This window comes from Xenopus laevis, chromosome 3L (assembly GCF_017654675.1).
Source record: "Xenopus laevis strain J_2021 chromosome 3L, Xenopus_laevis_v10.1, whole genome shotgun sequence".
NCBI classification, from domain to species: domain Eukaryota; kingdom Metazoa; phylum Chordata; class Amphibia; order Anura; family Pipidae; genus Xenopus; species Xenopus laevis.
Genome location: NC_054375.1, coordinates 2136023 through 2153634, shown reverse-complemented (window position 1 = coordinate 2153634; position 17612 = coordinate 2136023). Strand labels below are relative to the sequence as shown.

The 17612-nt window shown below is 44.1% G+C and overlaps 1 protein-coding gene across 1 annotated transcript; it reads left to right on the top strand.

The window, feature by feature from the left end:
• Positions 1-4678: 4678 nt before the first annotated feature.
• Positions 4679-17141, top strand: LOC108710713. Its single transcript, XM_041585802.1, has 9 exons — positions 4679-4772; positions 5044-5124; positions 7680-7797; positions 9820-9887; positions 14066-14178; positions 14337-14451; positions 15919-15968; positions 16205-16277; positions 16635-17141. Exons 2-9 carry the CDS (start codon positions 5062-5064, stop codon positions 16863-16865), a joined length of 831 nt encoding a protein of 276 aa, XP_041441736.1. The 5' UTR covers positions 4679-4772; positions 5044-5061; the 3' UTR covers positions 16866-17141.
• Positions 17142-17612: the final 471 nt, after the last annotated feature.

Below are 17612 nucleotides of genomic sequence, written 5' to 3'. Positions count from 1 at the left end.
TCCTCTTGTTCTGTTTCTTTTTGCTTTGAGACCATTTCTGCATCTCCTATTTCCCCCTATAGCCCTCAGATCCTGTACAGAACATAGGTATTCCCTGTACTAAGCACAATTCAGCAGGAACAGTCCCTAAGTTTGCTCATAGTCTGTACAGAGAGATCCCATAAAACTATGGCAGCATAGGTATTCCCTGTACTAAGCACAATTCAGCAGGAACAGTCCCCTAAATTTGCTCATAGTCTGTACAGAGAGATCCCATAAAACTATGGTACATAGGTATTCCCTGTACTAAGCACAATTCAGCAGGAACAGTCCCTAAGTTTGCTCATAGTCTGTACAGAGAGATCCCATAAAACTATGGCAGCATAGGTATTCCCTGTACTAAGCACAATTCAGCAGGAACAGCCCCTAAGTTTGCTCATAGTCTGTACAGAGAGATCCCATAAAACTATGGTACATAGGTATTCCCTGTACTAAGCACAATTCAGCAGGAACAGTCCCTAGTTTGCTCATAGTCTGTACAGAGAGATCCCATAAAACTATGGCACATAGGTATTCCTCTGTACTAAGCACAATTCAGCAGGAACAGTCCCCTAAGTTTGCTCATAGTCTGTACAGAGAGACCCATAAAACTATAGCAGCATAGGTATTCCCTGTACTAAGCACAATTCAGCAGGAACAGTCCCCTAAGTTTGCTCATAGTCTGTACAGAGAGATCCCATAAAACTATGGTACATAGGTATTCCCTGTACTAAGCACAATTCAGCAGGAACAGTCCCTAAATTTGCTCATAGTCTGTACAGAGAGATCTCATAAAATTATGGCAGCATAGGTATTCCCTGTACTAAGCACAATTCAGAGCCACATCAGCCCTATGAGAGATCCCTGACCTCCCCCTAATTGGGCAACTAGATCAGGATCCCCAACCTTTTCCCCCGTGAGCCACATTCAAATGTAAGAAGGGTTGGGGAGCAACATAAGCATAAAAATACTTCCTGATGATGCCAACGAAGGGCTGTGATTGGCTGTTTGGTAGCCGCTATGTGGACTGGCTGAAACTCTATTTCCCAATACAACTGGTTTTTATACAACCAACTTTTTCCTCCAAGTCTGGAATTCAAAAATAATCACCTGCTTTGAGGCCACTGGGAGCAACAACCAAAGGGTTGGGGAGTAACATGTTACTCATGAGTTACTGGTTGGGGACCACTGTACTACAGAGTCAGCAGCATCTGGAGACTTGGCCAGATCTCTGCTCAGGGTCAGTGACCCACTACAATCTATAGACAGTCTGTAACAACAGGTAGTCAGGATCAAGTACAGAATCAGAATAGCAACAGCTAAAGGCACCAGGAACAACTTATAACGGGCAATGAGAATGTGTACAATGGCCCTTTAAATTTTCGTGCCATTGCGTGCTAACGTCATCACGCCAGCGCGCATGCGCCAATATAAACAGCAGTGCCGAATCCTCCTGCTCAGCCAAACCAAGTCTAAATCCAAATCCTAATTTGCATATGCAAATTAGGGGTTGGGGAGGAAAATCACGTGTGCCTTTTAGTCACAAAACAAATGTTTTCCCCTTCCCACCCCTAATTTGCATATGCAAATTCGGGTTTGGTTTGGTATTCGGCTGAATCTTTTGCGAAGAATTCGGGGTTCGGCCGAATCCAAAATAGTGGATTCAGTGCATCCCTAATTATAACAACTCTATTGTCTTTATTAAAGGAAAACTATACCCCAAAATGAATACTTAAGCAACAGATAGTTTTATATCAAATTGAATGACATATTAAAGAATCTTACCAAACTGGAATATATATTTACATAAATATTGCCCTTTTACATCTCTTGCCTTGAACCACCATTTTATGACTCTTTCTGTGCTGCCTCAGAGATCACCTGACCAGAAATACTACAACACTAACTGTAACAGGAAGAAGTGAGGAAGCAAAAGGCAGAACTCTGTCTGTTAATTGGCTCATGTGACCTTACATGTGGTTTGTATGTGTGCACAGTGAATCTTACGATCTCAGGGGGCGGCCCTTATTTTTTAAAATGGCAATTTTCTATTTATGATTACCCAATGGCACATACTACTAGAAAAGTATATTATTATGATAATGGTTTATTTACATGAAGCAGGGTTTTACACATGAGCTGTTTTACTCAGTATCTTTTAATAGAGACCTACATTGTTTGGGGGGTATAGTTTTCCTTTAAGGTTCCCTGGAATTGTGTTCAACGTAATGTATTTGTTGTAACATGAACGAAGACCTCTAACGAAATTGCGCTCGGCATAATTGAACGCTAGCGCGACTTTGCTTTGATTGTCGAAGTAACACTAGAGAAAATTCGCCAGCGTTCCGTGCCCTGGACGCAACTTTGCATTCTATTAAATTAGTGTTGTCTGAACGAATTTACGCCTGGCGTATTGGGTGCGAAGCCATCACTGGCGAAACAGAATGTTCTATTATACAGATAGCTAGAATCTCAGCTGCCATAAAGCAGGACAGGACTGCTGCTTACAATGGGGATCAGATAGGATCTGTGCAGCCACTGGGACAGAATGCTCTGTTATACAGATAGCTAGAATCTCAGCTGCCATAAAGCAGGACAGGACTGCTGCTTACAATGGGGATCAGATAGGATCTGTGCAGCCACTGGGACAGAATGTTCTGTTATACAGATAGCTAGAATCTCAGCTGCCATAAAGCAGGACAGGACTGCTGCTTACAATGGGGATCAGATAGGATCTGTGCAGCCACTGGGACAGAATGTTCTGTTTATACAGATAGCTAGAATCTCAGCTGCCATAAAGCAGGACAGGACTGCTGCTTACAATGGGGATCAGATAGGATCTGTGCAGCCACTGGGACAGAATGTTCTGTTATACAGATAGCTAGAATCTCAGCTGCCATAAAGCAGGACAGGACTGCTGCTCACAATGGGGATCAGATAAGATCTGTAAATCTATATACTGGGTATTGGCTGGGGGTGGCCCCTATGGTGCTATTTCTCCCTGTAGAGGGGACACACCCTATAAAGTGCCTGCAGAGCTAATTTAGTGGTAAGTGTCAAGTGATAATAACTTTATGTATATCTTGATCTGAGGATATTTCCAGTTCTACAGGATTCATTTAAAGGCTGATTGCGCCCCCTGAGGCTGGAAGGTGATACAGCGGCTGCAGGTAAATCCTGATTCATGGGGTCAGTGAGGGTCAGTCTGTGGGACACTAGGAATAAACCCTGACCCTCATTGGCCCAGACCTGCTCCCCAATCAGTTGTCCCCTGTATGCATTCAGGGGGGCATGGGAATTTGGGTCCCCTGGTGTGGCAGCCCCATTGGGCCCCCAATGCTCGAGTCCGGCCCTGGGGCCAGTCCTGACCCTCCCACACCCACTCATTAGTGTTCAGCTGTTTATTGGCTGGAAGTCACTGCCCTGAATAATCCGACCAATAAGAAGCCACATGGCGTTTTATTAATGAGCAACTGATTGTCACTGAGTTAAAATAAACACCAATTAAATTAATGAGACGAAGAGAAACTTGGAATGAATCTCATTTCACTTAATTAATCTCAATCATTTGACGATCAGATTCCGCTAATTAACAATAAACACTTTAATCAGCCTCATAGCAGGGAAGGGGGGAGCATGTTCCCTTGTTTTGAGTCCAGCCCCCCAAAATCCATCCCGAGGTTCCAGCTGGGGTCTTGTTGTATCGGAGCTGAACAATTCCCTGCGAGGGAAAATACAGGAACTGGAGTAAATTAAGGGTTAAGTTACACAATGAAGCTCAGAGCAGTAACTGGATTAATAACACTAATAATAAATAATAATAAAAATACGAATAATACATAATAATAATAACAATAATAATAACAATAATTATACTACTACTAATAATAATAATATAAATAGTAATAATAAAAACAACAATAATAATAAAAAAATGAAATAATAATAATAAAAAATGTTTCCAGGGACAACTGGGGAACTTCCATATTAGAACGTTTCAACCATCTCAATCTTGTAAATCTGTGTCTATATATTATACACTTACATTATGTGCATATATGATATGGGGGTGACAGAGGAAAGATGGAGGTATATCTGTGCCTATATATTATACACTTACATTATGTGCATATATGATATGGGGGTGACAGAGGAAAGATGGGGGCTGTGCCTATATATTATACACTTACATTATGTGCATATATGATATGGGGGTGACAGGGGAAAGATGGGGGCTGTGCCTATATATTATACACTTACATTATGTGCATATATGATATGGGGGTGACAGGGGAAAGATGGGGGGCTGTGCCTATATATTATACACTTACATTATGTGCATATATGATATGGGGTGACAGGGGAAAGATGGGGGGCTGTGCCTATATATTATACACTTACATTATGTGCATATATGATATGGGGGTGACAGGGGAAAGATGGGGGGCTGTGCCTATATATTATACACTTACATTATGTGCATATATGATATGGGGGTGACAGAGGAAAGATGGGGGGCTGTGCCTATATATTATACACTTACATTATGTGCATATATGATATGGGGGAGTCACATGGGGGGCAGTAAGTCCCTATAGGAGACAGTGGTTGCCGTGGGTCGGGCGACAGGTAACTAAGAGGCAGAATTTGGTTTCCAGGCAACCATTGTGTTTATTTGGGAGGGGGAACAGGAGACGCCCAGTGGCAGATCCGGGACAGACAATCACAGGGACGGGACAGATTTGTACAGAAAGGTAAATATTACGTCTGATCTTCGGCCAATTCTCTCTGTTACACAATTTGCTGATTATTTTGGATTAAGAGACACGTGGGGATTTCCCATCAGCCTTTGCACCAAACAGCAAATCTCATGCTCATATGTTATAATCCCATTGGTTCCTCTAATTTGTAAGCTCTTGGGGTCAAAACAAATTAAAATGTCTTCATGTGACTGTATTATCCTCATATTTTATACAACTGAATTGATTTTGTTTTCTTTATATGTTTTCTATTTTCCGCCACCAGAGGGAGCTGGATGCCAAAATGTCTGATCTTTCCAACGAAAATTCTGCAGAACATCCAACTGACTCCCCAGATATTCCAGAAGTAAGAAATATTCCCATTCCACCACTTTCTTCCCTAAACCAGAACCGATTCTGTGAGGCTCCTGCCAAAAACTGTCCTGTTTCTTTCATTTCCCACAATCCCAGTGTGATCATGTGACATGAGTATAGTGAAGCAGTATAGGTATTCCCTGTACTAAGCACAATTCAGCAGGAACAGTCCCTAAGTTTGCTCATAGTCTGTACAGAGAGATCCCATAAAACTATGGTACATAGGTATTCCCTGTACTAAGCACAATTCAGCAGGAACAGTCCCTAAGTTTACTCATAGTCTGTACAGAGAGATCCCATAAAACTATGGTACATAGGTATTCCCTGTACTAAGCACAATTCAGCAGGAACAGTCCCTAAGTTTGCTCATAGTCTGTACAGAGAGATCCCATAAAACTATGGCAGCATAGTATTCCCTGTACTAAGCACAATTCAGCAGGAACAGTCCCTAAGTTTGCTCATAGTCTGTACAGAGAGATCCCATAAAACTATGGCAGCATAGGTATTCCCTGTACTAAGCACAATTCAGCAGGAACAGTCCCTAAGTTTGCTCATAGTCTGTACAGAGAGATCCCATAAAACTATGGTACATAGGTATTCCCCTGTACTAAGCACAATTCAGCAGGAACAGTCCCTAAGTTTGCTCATAGTCTGTACAGAGAGATCCCATAAAACTATGGCAGCATAGGTATTCCCTTTACTAAGCACAATTCAGCAGGAACAGTCCCTAAGTTTGCTCATAGTCTGTACAGAGAGATCCCATAAAACTATGGTACATAGGTATCCCCTGTACTAAGCACAATTCAGCAGGAACAGTCCCTAAGTTTGCTCATAGTCTGTACAGAGAGATCCCATAAAACTATGGCAGCATAGGTATCCCCTGTACTAAGCACAATTCAGCAGGAACAGTCCCTAAGTTTGCTCATAGTCTGTACAGAGAGATCCCATAAAACTATGGCAGCATAGGTATTCCCTGTACTAAGCACAATTCAGCAGGAACAGTCCCTAAGTTTGCTCTTAGTCTGTACAGAGAGATCCCATAAAACTATGGCAGCATAGGTATTCCCTGTACTAAGCACAATTCAGCAGGAACAGTCCCCTAAGTTTGCTCATAGTCTGTACAGAGAGATCCCATAAAACTATGGCAGCATAGGTATTCCCTTTACTAAGCACAATTCAGCAGGAACAGTCCCCTAAGTTTGCTCATAGTCTGTACAGAGAGATCCCATAAAACTATGGCAGCATAGGTATTCCCTGTACTAAGCATAATTCAGCAGGAACAGTCCCTAAGTTTGCTCATAGTCTGTACAGAGAGATCCCATAAAACTATGGCACATAGGTATTCCCTGTACTAAGCACAATTCAGCAGGAACAGTCCCTAAGTTTGCTCATAGTCTGTACAGAGAGATCCCATAAAACTATGGCAGTATAGGTATTCCCTGTACTAAGCACAATTCAGCAGGAATAGTCCCTAAGTTTGCTCATAGTCTGTACAGAGATCCCATAAAACTATGGCAGCATAGGTATTCCCTGTACTAAGCACAATTCAGCAGGAACAGTCCCCTAAGTTTGCTTTTAGTCTGTACAGAGAGATCCCATAAAACTATATGAGCATAGGTATTCCCTGTACTAAGCACAATTCAGCAGGAACAGTCCCCTAAGTTTGCTCATAGTCTGTACAGAGAGATCCCATAAAACTATGGCAGTATAGGTATTCCCTTTACCGTAGAATCCTGTTCATGATCTAATAAAGGAATTTCATGGATATAACAAGATGACTATTACCTGTACTGACCTGTAGATGGCGCTGCTGGGTTTAGATTGCAAGTTGTTGGGACTGTTTAAGGCTGATCTCTAGATGATGGGGGGGGGGGGGTGAGAGAAGGGGCAGCTGGGGGACTCAAGATGTACAGAAATAGTTATTGGCAAAATGAGAGAACACGGGGTTAAGGGAGGCTGAACAAACTCGTTGTTTTCTCTCTATGCTGCACATTTATTTAACTTGTCCTTCTCTCTGCGTCTCAGGGAACACGATGTTTGGGGCTATTTTTGTAACATTTATCCAACATCTCGTTCCCAACCCAAAGAGGTGACTATGCAGCTGCTCCTCCCGTTGCTGCTATAACCTTGTTGCCGGGAGTTGTTGCTGGGAGTTGCTTCCATTCAGGGGGGATCAGGCTCACAGTTGGGGGGTTCCAGTTTATCCCATAGGGGTTCAGTTGGGTTCAGGTCGGGTTCTTCCCATTTCGGAAAACCTATTTTCTCAAGGACCCGACTCTTTGCACAAAGTAGGGAGAAGCTTTAGCCTTAAGGTTTCACTGTAACCAGGGACCCAAGCCATGGAAACAGCCCCGGCCCATTATTCATTGAGCACCAATGTGTAAATAAAGGATAATAATGACAATGTCCATTGATACACTTATTATTATTATTAATATTATGATTATTATGATTATTATTATTTATTATTATTATTATTATTATTATTATTGTTATTATTATTATTATTATTATTATTATTATTATTAATATTCTGGATTATTTCAGTTGGCCAGGGCCAGGCACTTTGAGCACATTGCCCACATGAACGTGTTCGACTCCCACTTGTGGCCCCTGAGGATCCCTGTCAAGCTGTGGCCCCTGGGCCCCCGATCAACCAAACCAGGTAAATTATTTGTATCAGGAAGAGATTTCCCAGAATGCACGGCGGGACCCAATATCCTCTCTTTATCCTAATTAGTTCTAACTCCCATAATCCTCTCCTGTAGCCTGGACTTGAGTCACATGACTCAGTTACCGAGGGTCATTTATCAACACTGGGCAGTAACCGATGGCAACCAATCAGATTGCTGCTTTCATTGTTCTACTTGCAGCTGGCTTTCAAAAGCTAATCACTGATTGGTTGCTATGGGTAACTGCCCAGTGTTGATAAATGAGCCCGAGCCTGTGACAGTTTGTAGCATCTGATACAATGTAACAAACAACTTGCCACGTTCCCTTGGGCTGAACTTTCCCTTTGATCAGCTGAGCACCCAATGGCACCCGTCGCTGACACCGGATTTAAAGGACAACTAATTGCACTCGGCTGCTTGTTCTCCCCGGCAGAAGGTCAGGCTTTGTTTTCCTCGTATTTCTCTCCTTTTCTCTAATAAAAAAAACCACAAAGAGCCGAGAGAACAGAAGGGAAAGGTCAGTGATATTTCCAAGTTCTGCTTCGCAGGAGAATTTCACACGATTTGCAGCAGGAAATTGGCAGCAAAAACGATCCCATAAATCTCAGTGTGATGTACAAAGTGCAGCTTCTATACGTGCAACCTGCTCCTATTATATATCATATAATAATAGTAATAATAATAATTCTGATAGGGTCGTCTCCCTGCAGTAAATATCGGTCGCCTCTAGAGGGAGCTGCAATGATTTCTTCATAAAGATCAAAGGACAACTATCCAAATGTACTGTCAATCAATCCTATGTGCCTAGAACAAGCCCCGCCTCTATATAAAAGTGGGTGGAGCACAGACCACTCGAAAGTAGTGAAAGATTTTTGCAATTGGTTCAGTACTTTAACAACCCTCCATGCCCCTCCCCTGTAACCCACCATTAGAGTGTTCTATTCCCACCCTGTGCTGCCATAGTTTTATGGGATCTCTCTGTACAGACTATGAGCAAACTTAGGGGCTGTTCCTGCTGAATTGTGCTTAGTACAGGGAATACCTATGTACCATAGTTTTATGGGATCTCTCTGTACAGACTATGAGCAAACTTAGGGGCTGTTCCTGCTGAATTGTGCTTAGTACAGGGAATACCTATGTACCATAGTTTTATGGGATCTCTCTGTACAGACTATGAGCAAACTTAGGGACTGTTCCTGCTGAATTGTGCTTAGTACAGGGAATACCTATGCTGCCATAGTTTTATGGGATCTCTCTGTACAGACTATGAGCAAACTTAGGGGCTGTTCCTGCTGAATTGTGCTTAGTACAGGGAATACCTATGTACCATAGTTTTATGGGATCTCTCTGTACAGACTATGAGCAAACTTAGGGACTGTTCCTGCTGAATTGTGCTTAGTACAGGGAATACCTATGTACCATAGTTTTATGGGATCTCTCTGTACAGACTATGAGCAAACTTAGGGGACTGTTCCTGCTGAATTGTGCTTAGTACAGGGAATACCTATGTACCATAGTTTTATGGGATCTCTCTGTACAGACTATGAGCAAACTTAGGGACTGTTCCTGCTGAATTGTGCTTAGTACAGGGAATACCTATGTACCATAGTTTTATGGGATCTCTCTGTACAGACTATGAGCAAACTTAGGGGACTGTTCCTGCTGAATTGTGCTTAGTACATAACGTATAATATAATGTTACAGAAGTGATATACAGCCTGTGACTGGACCATTAAAGGGTAAATGCCCATAATTAAGAAGTTTATTTCAGTCCCAGCGGCTCCCACGTAGATTCTTTGTAACAAAGTTGTTACCACAATTAGATATAAAAACTGAACATAAAAATAGGTTTAATTCCAGGTTCCGGTGACTGAACTCATGGATGAGCGGCGTCTCTCCGCTGGGCTGTTCCTGCCTTTCTCCTATAAAGCAGCATATGATTCATTAATAGGAACGTTGTGTATAACGAATGCCCCATTCTCCCGGCCCTTAATGTGCAATTACCTTCCCAACAGGATCTCATTTGTCTGTGCCTGACGCAGGGCCCGCGAATAAAGGAGACGACGAAGATTCTGCGTCAGGAGTGAGTAACGAGATGATACATTTGTCTCCTCCTTATTGTCAGACTTTTATACACGAGATTGTTTCCAAGTGACTCGATACCTGGCACCTTCCCTGGCAGCCAATCAGCAGCCTCATTCTCTGAAGTCTCTTTTATTTCATTTGCAAAGCTCCCTAATTACTCACTCGTTAGTACAACCGTCCTTTATACTCCTTGGTAGAAAGGAAATGTATTCCTAATATCCATTCCTTCTCCACTGCACTGCTGCTTCTGACTCCTGACACAACTTCCCAATATCCATTCATTCCTCATTCTCACTGGGTTTATAGTTCTGTGTAACTGTCATTGTGTCTGTCCCTTTCTCTTCTCTGCACTGCTGCTTCTGACTCCTGATACAACTTCCCAATATCCATTCATTCCTCATTCTCACTGGGTTTATAGTTCTGTGTAACTGTCATTGTGTCTGTCCCTTTCTCTGCACTGCTGCCTCTGACTCCTGACACAACTTCCCAATATCCATTCATTCCTCATTCTCACTGGGTTTATAGTTCTGTGTAACTGTCATTGTGTCTGTCCCTTTCTCTTCTCTGCACTGCTGCTTCTGACTCCTGATACAACTTACCAATATCCATTCATTCCTCATTCTCACTGGGTTTATAGTTCTGTGTAACTGTCATTGTGTCTGTCCCTTTCTCTTCTCTGCACTGCTGCTTCTGACTCCTGATACAACTTCCCAATATCCATTCATTCCTCATTCTCACTGGGTTTATAGTTCTGTGTAACTGTCATTGTGTCTGTCCTTTCTCTTCTCTGCACTGCTGCTTCTGACTCCTGATACAACTTCCCAATATCCATTCATTCCTCATTCTCACTGGGTTTATAGTTCTGTGTAACGTCATTGTGTCTGTCCCTTTCTCTTCTCTGCACTGCTGCTTCTGACTCCTGATACAACTTCCCAATATCCATTCATTCCTCATTCTCACTGGGTTTATAGTTCTGTGTAACTGTCATTGTGTCTGTCCCTTTCTCTTCTCTGCACTGCTGCTTCTGACTCCTGATACAACTTCCCAATATCCATTCATTCCTCATTCTCACTGGGTTTATAGTTCTGTGTAACTGTCATTGTGTCTGTCCCTTTCTCTGCACTGCTGCCTCTGACTCCTGATACAACTTCCCAATATCCATTCATTCCTCATTCTCACTGGGTTTATAGTTCTGTGTAACTGTCATTGTGTCTGTCCCTTTCTCTTCTCTGCACTGCTGCCTCTGACTCCTGATACAACTTCCCAATATCCATTCATTCCTCATTCTCACTGGGTTTATAGTTCTGTGTAACTGTCATTGTGTCTGTCCCTTTCTCTGCACTGCTGCCTCTGACTCCTGATACAACTTCCCAATATCCATTCATTCCTCATTCTCACTGGGTTTATAGTTCTGTGTAACTGTCATTGTGTCTGTCCCTTTCTCTGCACTGCTGCTTCTGACTCCTGATACAACTTCCCAATATCCATTCATTCCTCATTCTCACTGGGTTTATAGTTCTGTGTAACTGTCATTGTGTCTGTCCCTTTCTCTTCTCTGCACTGCTGCCTCTGACTCCTGATACAACTTCCCAATATCCATTCTTTCCTCATTCTCACTGGGTTTATAGTTCTGTGTAACTGTCATTGTGTCTGTCCCTTTCAATTCTCTGCACTGCTGCTTCTGACTCCTGATACAACTTCCCAATATCCATTCATTCCTCATTCTCACTGGGTTTATAGTTCTGTGTAACTGTCATTGTGTCTGTCCCTTTCTCTTCTCTGCACTGCTGCTTCTGACTCCTGATACAATTTCCCAATATCCATTCATTCCTCATTCTCACTGGGTTGGCAATTTCTCTTTCTACCCCCCCATTGCTCTATGTTACTCAGAGCCCCAGGTACAGGTGGGTGGTTACACAATAGAGCGTCAGCGATGACTCAAAACGAGTCTTTTCTATCCGCAGGTCATCAGAAAATTATGATTTGTAAGGGGAAATAACCCAACTAGTGCATGAGTCAGGTGTGAGTAAAGTGGGTGATGATCAAGTTAAAGTTCAATCCAGGAATGAATCTCAGAGATAAACTTTCAGCCAATGGGATAGAGACAAAACCTGCTGTGAGTGGGATGATTGTAACGTCAGCAAGGAATTCTGGGACACAATCCTGATCCAGTTTGAACGCACAGACCTAGATTGTGACTCACACAGAAGCAGCGATGGAGAGATTCTTAACCATTCGCTCCCTGTGCTTCGGCTGAGAGTTGTAGTTTAGGAGCTGCAGGACACCGACAGGGTTTTAAGGGGGACGTTGACTTTTAAAGTGCCTTTTGAATCATCTGTTTTGCTTTGTTATGTGGTTGCTAGGATCAGTGGCCCTAGCAACCAGGCACAAGTGGCAGAATGAAGGAGGAGTAAGAGGAGCAATTAATAATAATTATATCAGTGCAGAGCTGGGGTCTTGGGTTCAATTCCAGCCAGATCACTTTCTAACTTATATAACACAGGAAAGACCTAATTGTCTATTGGGTCCCTGAAAGGTTCTGATCCAGAAGAACAGTCGCTATTTAGATTCCAAATAGGCATGAACTGGTGATACATATATAATACACATTGTCTTCTGGGTCGGCAGAGATTTCACATGAAACAAATTCATTTATTTTTACAACCCCGGGTTCCCACTACTGACCTTCTCCTTCCAGCGCAACAACATCAGGCCTGGCATTTAGACATATTTCCAGCGCAGAGCGTGCGTTTCTGCCTGACCTGATTCAGAGAACAGCGATTTCCACATCTAACCGGTTCATAAAACAGCCTGTCGCCCTCCCAGCAGGCTGCCCATTTATTGTGTTTATTCACCTGCGAGACTATTATGGGATTGTCTGCCGCACCAAGAGCAACCGTAACAATATATCCATGAGTGTGACTTATATATATATATTACTGTTTGTAAACACATACACAGCCCTGATTCTCTTCCTGCTCCTGGGCTGCTCCCTTTCCCATGGTCAGACAGGAACCTCCCCCTGGGTAAGTGAATCCAATCTCCCCCAGTACTTACCCAGGTACAGAGCTCTGAGTCTCTGTACTTCCTGCTCCTGGGCTGTTCTCTTTCCCATGGTCAGACAGGAACCTCCCCCTGGGTAAGTGAATCCAATCTCCCCAGTACTTACCCAGGTACAGAGCTCTGAGTCTCTGTACTTCCTGCTCCTGGGCTGTTCTCTTTCCCATGGTCAGACAGGAACCTCCCCCTGGGTAAGTGAATCTCCCCCAGTACTTACCCAGGTACAGAGCTCTGATTCTCTGTACTTCCTGCTCCTGGGCTGTTCTCTTTCCCAAGGTCAGACAGGAACCTCCCCCTGGGTAAGTGAATCCAATCTCCCCCAGTACTTACCCAGGTACAGAGCTCAGATTCTCTGTACTTCCTGCTCCTGGGCTGTTCTCTTTCCCATGGTCAGACAGAACCTCCCCTGGGTAAGTGAATCCAATCTCCCCCAGTACTTACCCAGGTACAGAGCTCTGATTCTCTGTACTTCCTGCTCCTGGGCTGTTCTCTTTCCCATGGTCAGACAGGAACCTCCCCCTGGGTAAGTGAATCCAATCTCCCCCAGTACTTACCCAGGTACAGAGCTCTGATTCTCTGTACTTCCTGCTCCTGGGCTGTTCTCTTTCCCATGGTCAGACAGGAAGCTCCCCCTGGGTAAATGAATCCAATCTCCCCCCAGTACTTACCCAGGTACAGAATTCTGATTCTCTGTACTTCCTGCTCCTGGGCTGTTCTCTTTCCCATGGTCAGACAGGAACCTCCCCCTGGGTAAGTGAATCCAATCTCCCCCAGTACTTACCCAGGTACAGAGCTCTGATTCTCTGTACTTCCTGCTCCTGGGCTGTTCTCTTTCCCATGGTCAGACAGGAACCTCCCCCTGGGTAAGTGAATCCAATCTCCCCCAGTACTTACCCAGTTACAGAATTCTGATTCTCTGTACTTCCTGCTCCTGGGCTGTTCTCTTTCCCATGGTCAGACAGGAACCTCCCCCTGGGTAAGTGAATCTCCCCCAGTACTTACCCAGGTACAGAGCTCTGATTCTCTGTACTTCCTGCTCCTGGGCTGTTCTCTTTCCCATGGTCAGACAGGAACCTCCCCCTATTGTTATTGGCTGAGACATTTGTTCTGTCCCAGAGAGAAGATAATGTGTCTCTGCTATTGGACCAAGTAAGACGAGATCTTCAGCAGATGAAAGGGCAGAGCGAGGAGGAGGAGGAGGAGAACTGGCCAATCACATCTCCCAGGAGGTAAAGAAGTTGAGCCCTAGTTTCTGGGCCCTTGGGTTCCATTCTGACAGGTCACGATCTGCATGGAATCAGTATAGAGTGGAGTGGGGGTTTCAAATTCTTCACGGTCAGTTCAGAGGGTTAAAGTCACATGACTAATCCAGTATCTCACTTCTCAGAGAGACAGCGACAAAAAGTGGCAGAAAGAATGCGCCGGAGAGGAAAAAGAAATCGGGGAGGACACAAAACCCGGACAATAGGGAGGAAGAGGGATGGGAGAGAGCGAAGGGCACGGTGAGTGTCTTATCTACTTCCTGGGCTGCATAATTGTGGGTGGGACTTATTTCAAAGGCCACACCCTCCCTGATGAGGAAATTTCCTATCTCCAGTGGTATGGGGGGCAGATAAAATTCACTAACTCCTCCCCTGGTCTCCATCCCCCTCCCCTTTTCTCTGATGTTATCCTTTTGGCCTATTTGGCCTTACTCACCCCCATCCTCCCTATTCTCTCTCCTTCTATATTTCTCCTCTCCCCCATTTGTCGCTCTACTCCCTAACCCCCTTTCCCTTCTCTCCTTCTGTCTCTCACCCCCTCTCCTTTCCTTTCCTCCCCCAACTGTTTGGCCTTACTCTCCCCCATCCTCCCTCTTCTCTCTCCTTCTATATTTCTCCTCTTCCCCATTTGTCTCTCTACTCCCTAACCCCCTTTCCCTTCTCTCCTTCTGTCTCTCATCCCCTCTCCTTTCCGTTTCTCCCCCAACTGTTTGGCCTTACTCTCCCCCATCCTCCCTCTTCTCTCCCTTCTATATTTCTCCTCTCCCCCATTTGTCTCTCTACTCCCTAACCCCCTTTCCCTTCTCTCCTTCTGTCTCTCATCCCCTCTCCTTTCCTTTTCTCCCCAACTGTTTGGCCTTACTCCCCCCCATCCTCCCTCTTCTCTCCCTTCTATATTTCTCCTCTCCCCCATTTGTCTCTCTACTCCCTAACCCCTTTCCCTTCTCTCCTTCTGTCTCTCATCCCCTCTCCTTTACTTTTCTCCCCAACTGTTTGGCCTTACTCTCCCCCATCCTCCCTCTTCTCTCCCCTTCTATATTTCTCCTCTCCCCCATTTGTCTCTCTACTCCCTAACCCCCTTTCCCTTCTGTCTCTCATCCCCTTTCCTTTCCTTTTCTCCCCCAACTGTTTGGCCTTACTCTCCCCCATCCTCCCTCTTCTCTCCCCTTCTATATTTCTCCTCTCCCCCATTTGTCTCTCTACTCCCTAACCCCCTTTCTCTTCTCTCCTTCTGTCTCTCATCCCCTCTCCTTTACTTTTCTCCCCAACTGTTTGGCCTTACTCTCCCCATCCTCCCTCTTCTCTCCCCTTCTATATTTCTCCTCTCCCCCATTTGTCTCTCTACTCCTAACCCCCTTTCCCTTCTGTCTCTCATCCCCTTTCCTTTCCTTTTCTCCCCCAACTGTTTGGCCTTACTCTCCCCATCCTCCCTCTTCTCTCCCCTTCTATATTTCTCCTCTCCCCCATTTGTCTCTCTACTCCCTAACCCCCTTTCCCTTCTCTCCTTCTGTCTCTCATTCCCTCTCCTTTACTTTTCTCCCCAACTGTTTGGCCTTACTCTCCCCCATCCTCCCTCTTCTCTCCCCTTCTATATTTCTCCTCTCCCCCATTTGTCTCTCTACTCCCTAACCCCCGTTCCGTTATAATATAATACAGTAGCACAGGGTAATGTTTGTCTGATTTTGTTTTCTCCGTGTTTGTCGTCAGGTGGAAGAATTCTTGGACTTCCCAGGAATCATCTCAGCCTTGTCTCACAGGTATCAGTTACTGAGCAATTAAGTGATACAAGGAAACAATATGGCAGCTCCCACCCATATGCCTAAATACAAATAAACAGAATATAAATGATGGATATTATTATAGATTTAGAGGGAAATATATGGCCGATGATCCCTTATAACAAGTGGGTAGATTTTCCCTAGAATACCTTATATATATATTTTAATAATTACAAACATAAAATAGGAATGAAATGTAATTTTTACTGTTTCAGGAAACGCACGGAGCCAAACGCCATCTGGACAAAGGCTTCAATACAAAGTGATCAAACAGAGAAGCGCGAGCCGGTGAGTCTGACAGTCGCTTTGTGTCCGGCTCCATCTGACCTTCATGGGAACGTGTGGGGGGGGGATATTAAGGGTCCGTCACTTGCTCGGAGTAATTATAAACGACAGGATAAGGAACGTGTGTCGGAACTATGGGAGGAGGATTTGATTCTGAAATCCTGTTATATAGTGAGAAGTAAAATCTTTTATCCAGTCAGTCGGTTTCCATTGGGGGCCCATATGTGGCCCATAAGTGTATGAGTAAAACCTGGGAGTCCCTATGTTTCCCATGCAGACTCAGCTTTGCCTATTGTAACCATTGTTCTAGTAAATCCATCATTGCAACAATGGAAAACCAATTATTTCTGTGCTTTTCAGGCTTCAATACCCAACACCAGGCACAATGCCCTATTCCTGCGGGACTACCAGGCGACTCCATATTGGCAAATACTAGCCCAGCGCCCGGGGACAGAGACAACGAGTTTTGAACTTGGTCAGAGTCGCACAAGTCCATCTGGGAAATCACAACCGCGTTCTCCTATAAGAATGGGCTCAGCACAAGAAGAACTGGCCAATGGGAAGCCTGAATGCCCATCCCCCAGCTGCTGAATCCAATATCAGCGCAGCACATGCCACAAAGTGCCACCGGATTCACACTCATTGGGGGTCATTTACTAAATGGTTGCATTTAAAGTGACAGTGTCCAAAAAAGCTCAGTACAGTGATATCACAACTTCATGCTCTACACATTTACTCTGCATCATCATCATCTCTCCTATTCATATTCCAGTCTCTTATTCAAATCAGTCCATGGTTGCTAGGGGAATTTGGACCCTAGTAACCAGACTGCTGAAACTACAGAGCTGCTGAATAAAAAGCTAAATAATAAAAAATTAAGACCAATTGCAAATTGTCTCAGAATGTCCATCTCTACATCATACTAACAGTTAATTTAAAGGGGAACAACCCCTAATAAAAAATAGGATTTCCTGGTGTCAGTCACTGCTATTGGTCCGGCTCTTCTCTAGCTCTCGTATTAATAATGTGACACTTCATTCAGCTTTTAGTTTCTAGTGACATTTATATTTCAATCTCCCCCCCTAACAAACACCACAGATCTCACCCCGTCTGCTCTCGTACATTGGCGCAGGCAGCGGTTTCATTTCACGCCGCGGCTCCATTGTCTCTGATTATAGTTTGTCACATAATCGGCTTTCTCTGAATATGACAAATAACAGCCAATTAGACCCAGAATTCGGTAGAATTTCCATACAAGTGTCTGACCCTCCGAGCGACTAAACAAATACACAGAGTTACCCAATGAACCTGTTCCAACAACATAGCGAGGGGGGGGCA

What these genes read in the sequence shown, in the direction of transcription:
- LOC108710713 (XM_041585802.1), top strand. Translation starts at nt 5,062, where the DNA reads ATGTCTGATCTTTCCAACGAAAATTCTGCAGAACATCCAACTGACTCC. An exon ending in CCAATCACATCTCCCAGGAG is followed by an intron (nt 14,179 to 14,336) that starts GTAAAGAAGTTG and finishes CTCACTTCTCAG; the next exon opens with AGAGACAGCGACAAAAAGTG. An exon ending in ATCTCAGCCTTGTCTCACAG is followed by an intron (nt 15,969 to 16,204) that starts GTATCAGTTACT and finishes TTACTGTTTCAG; the next exon opens with GAAACGCACGGAGCCAAACG.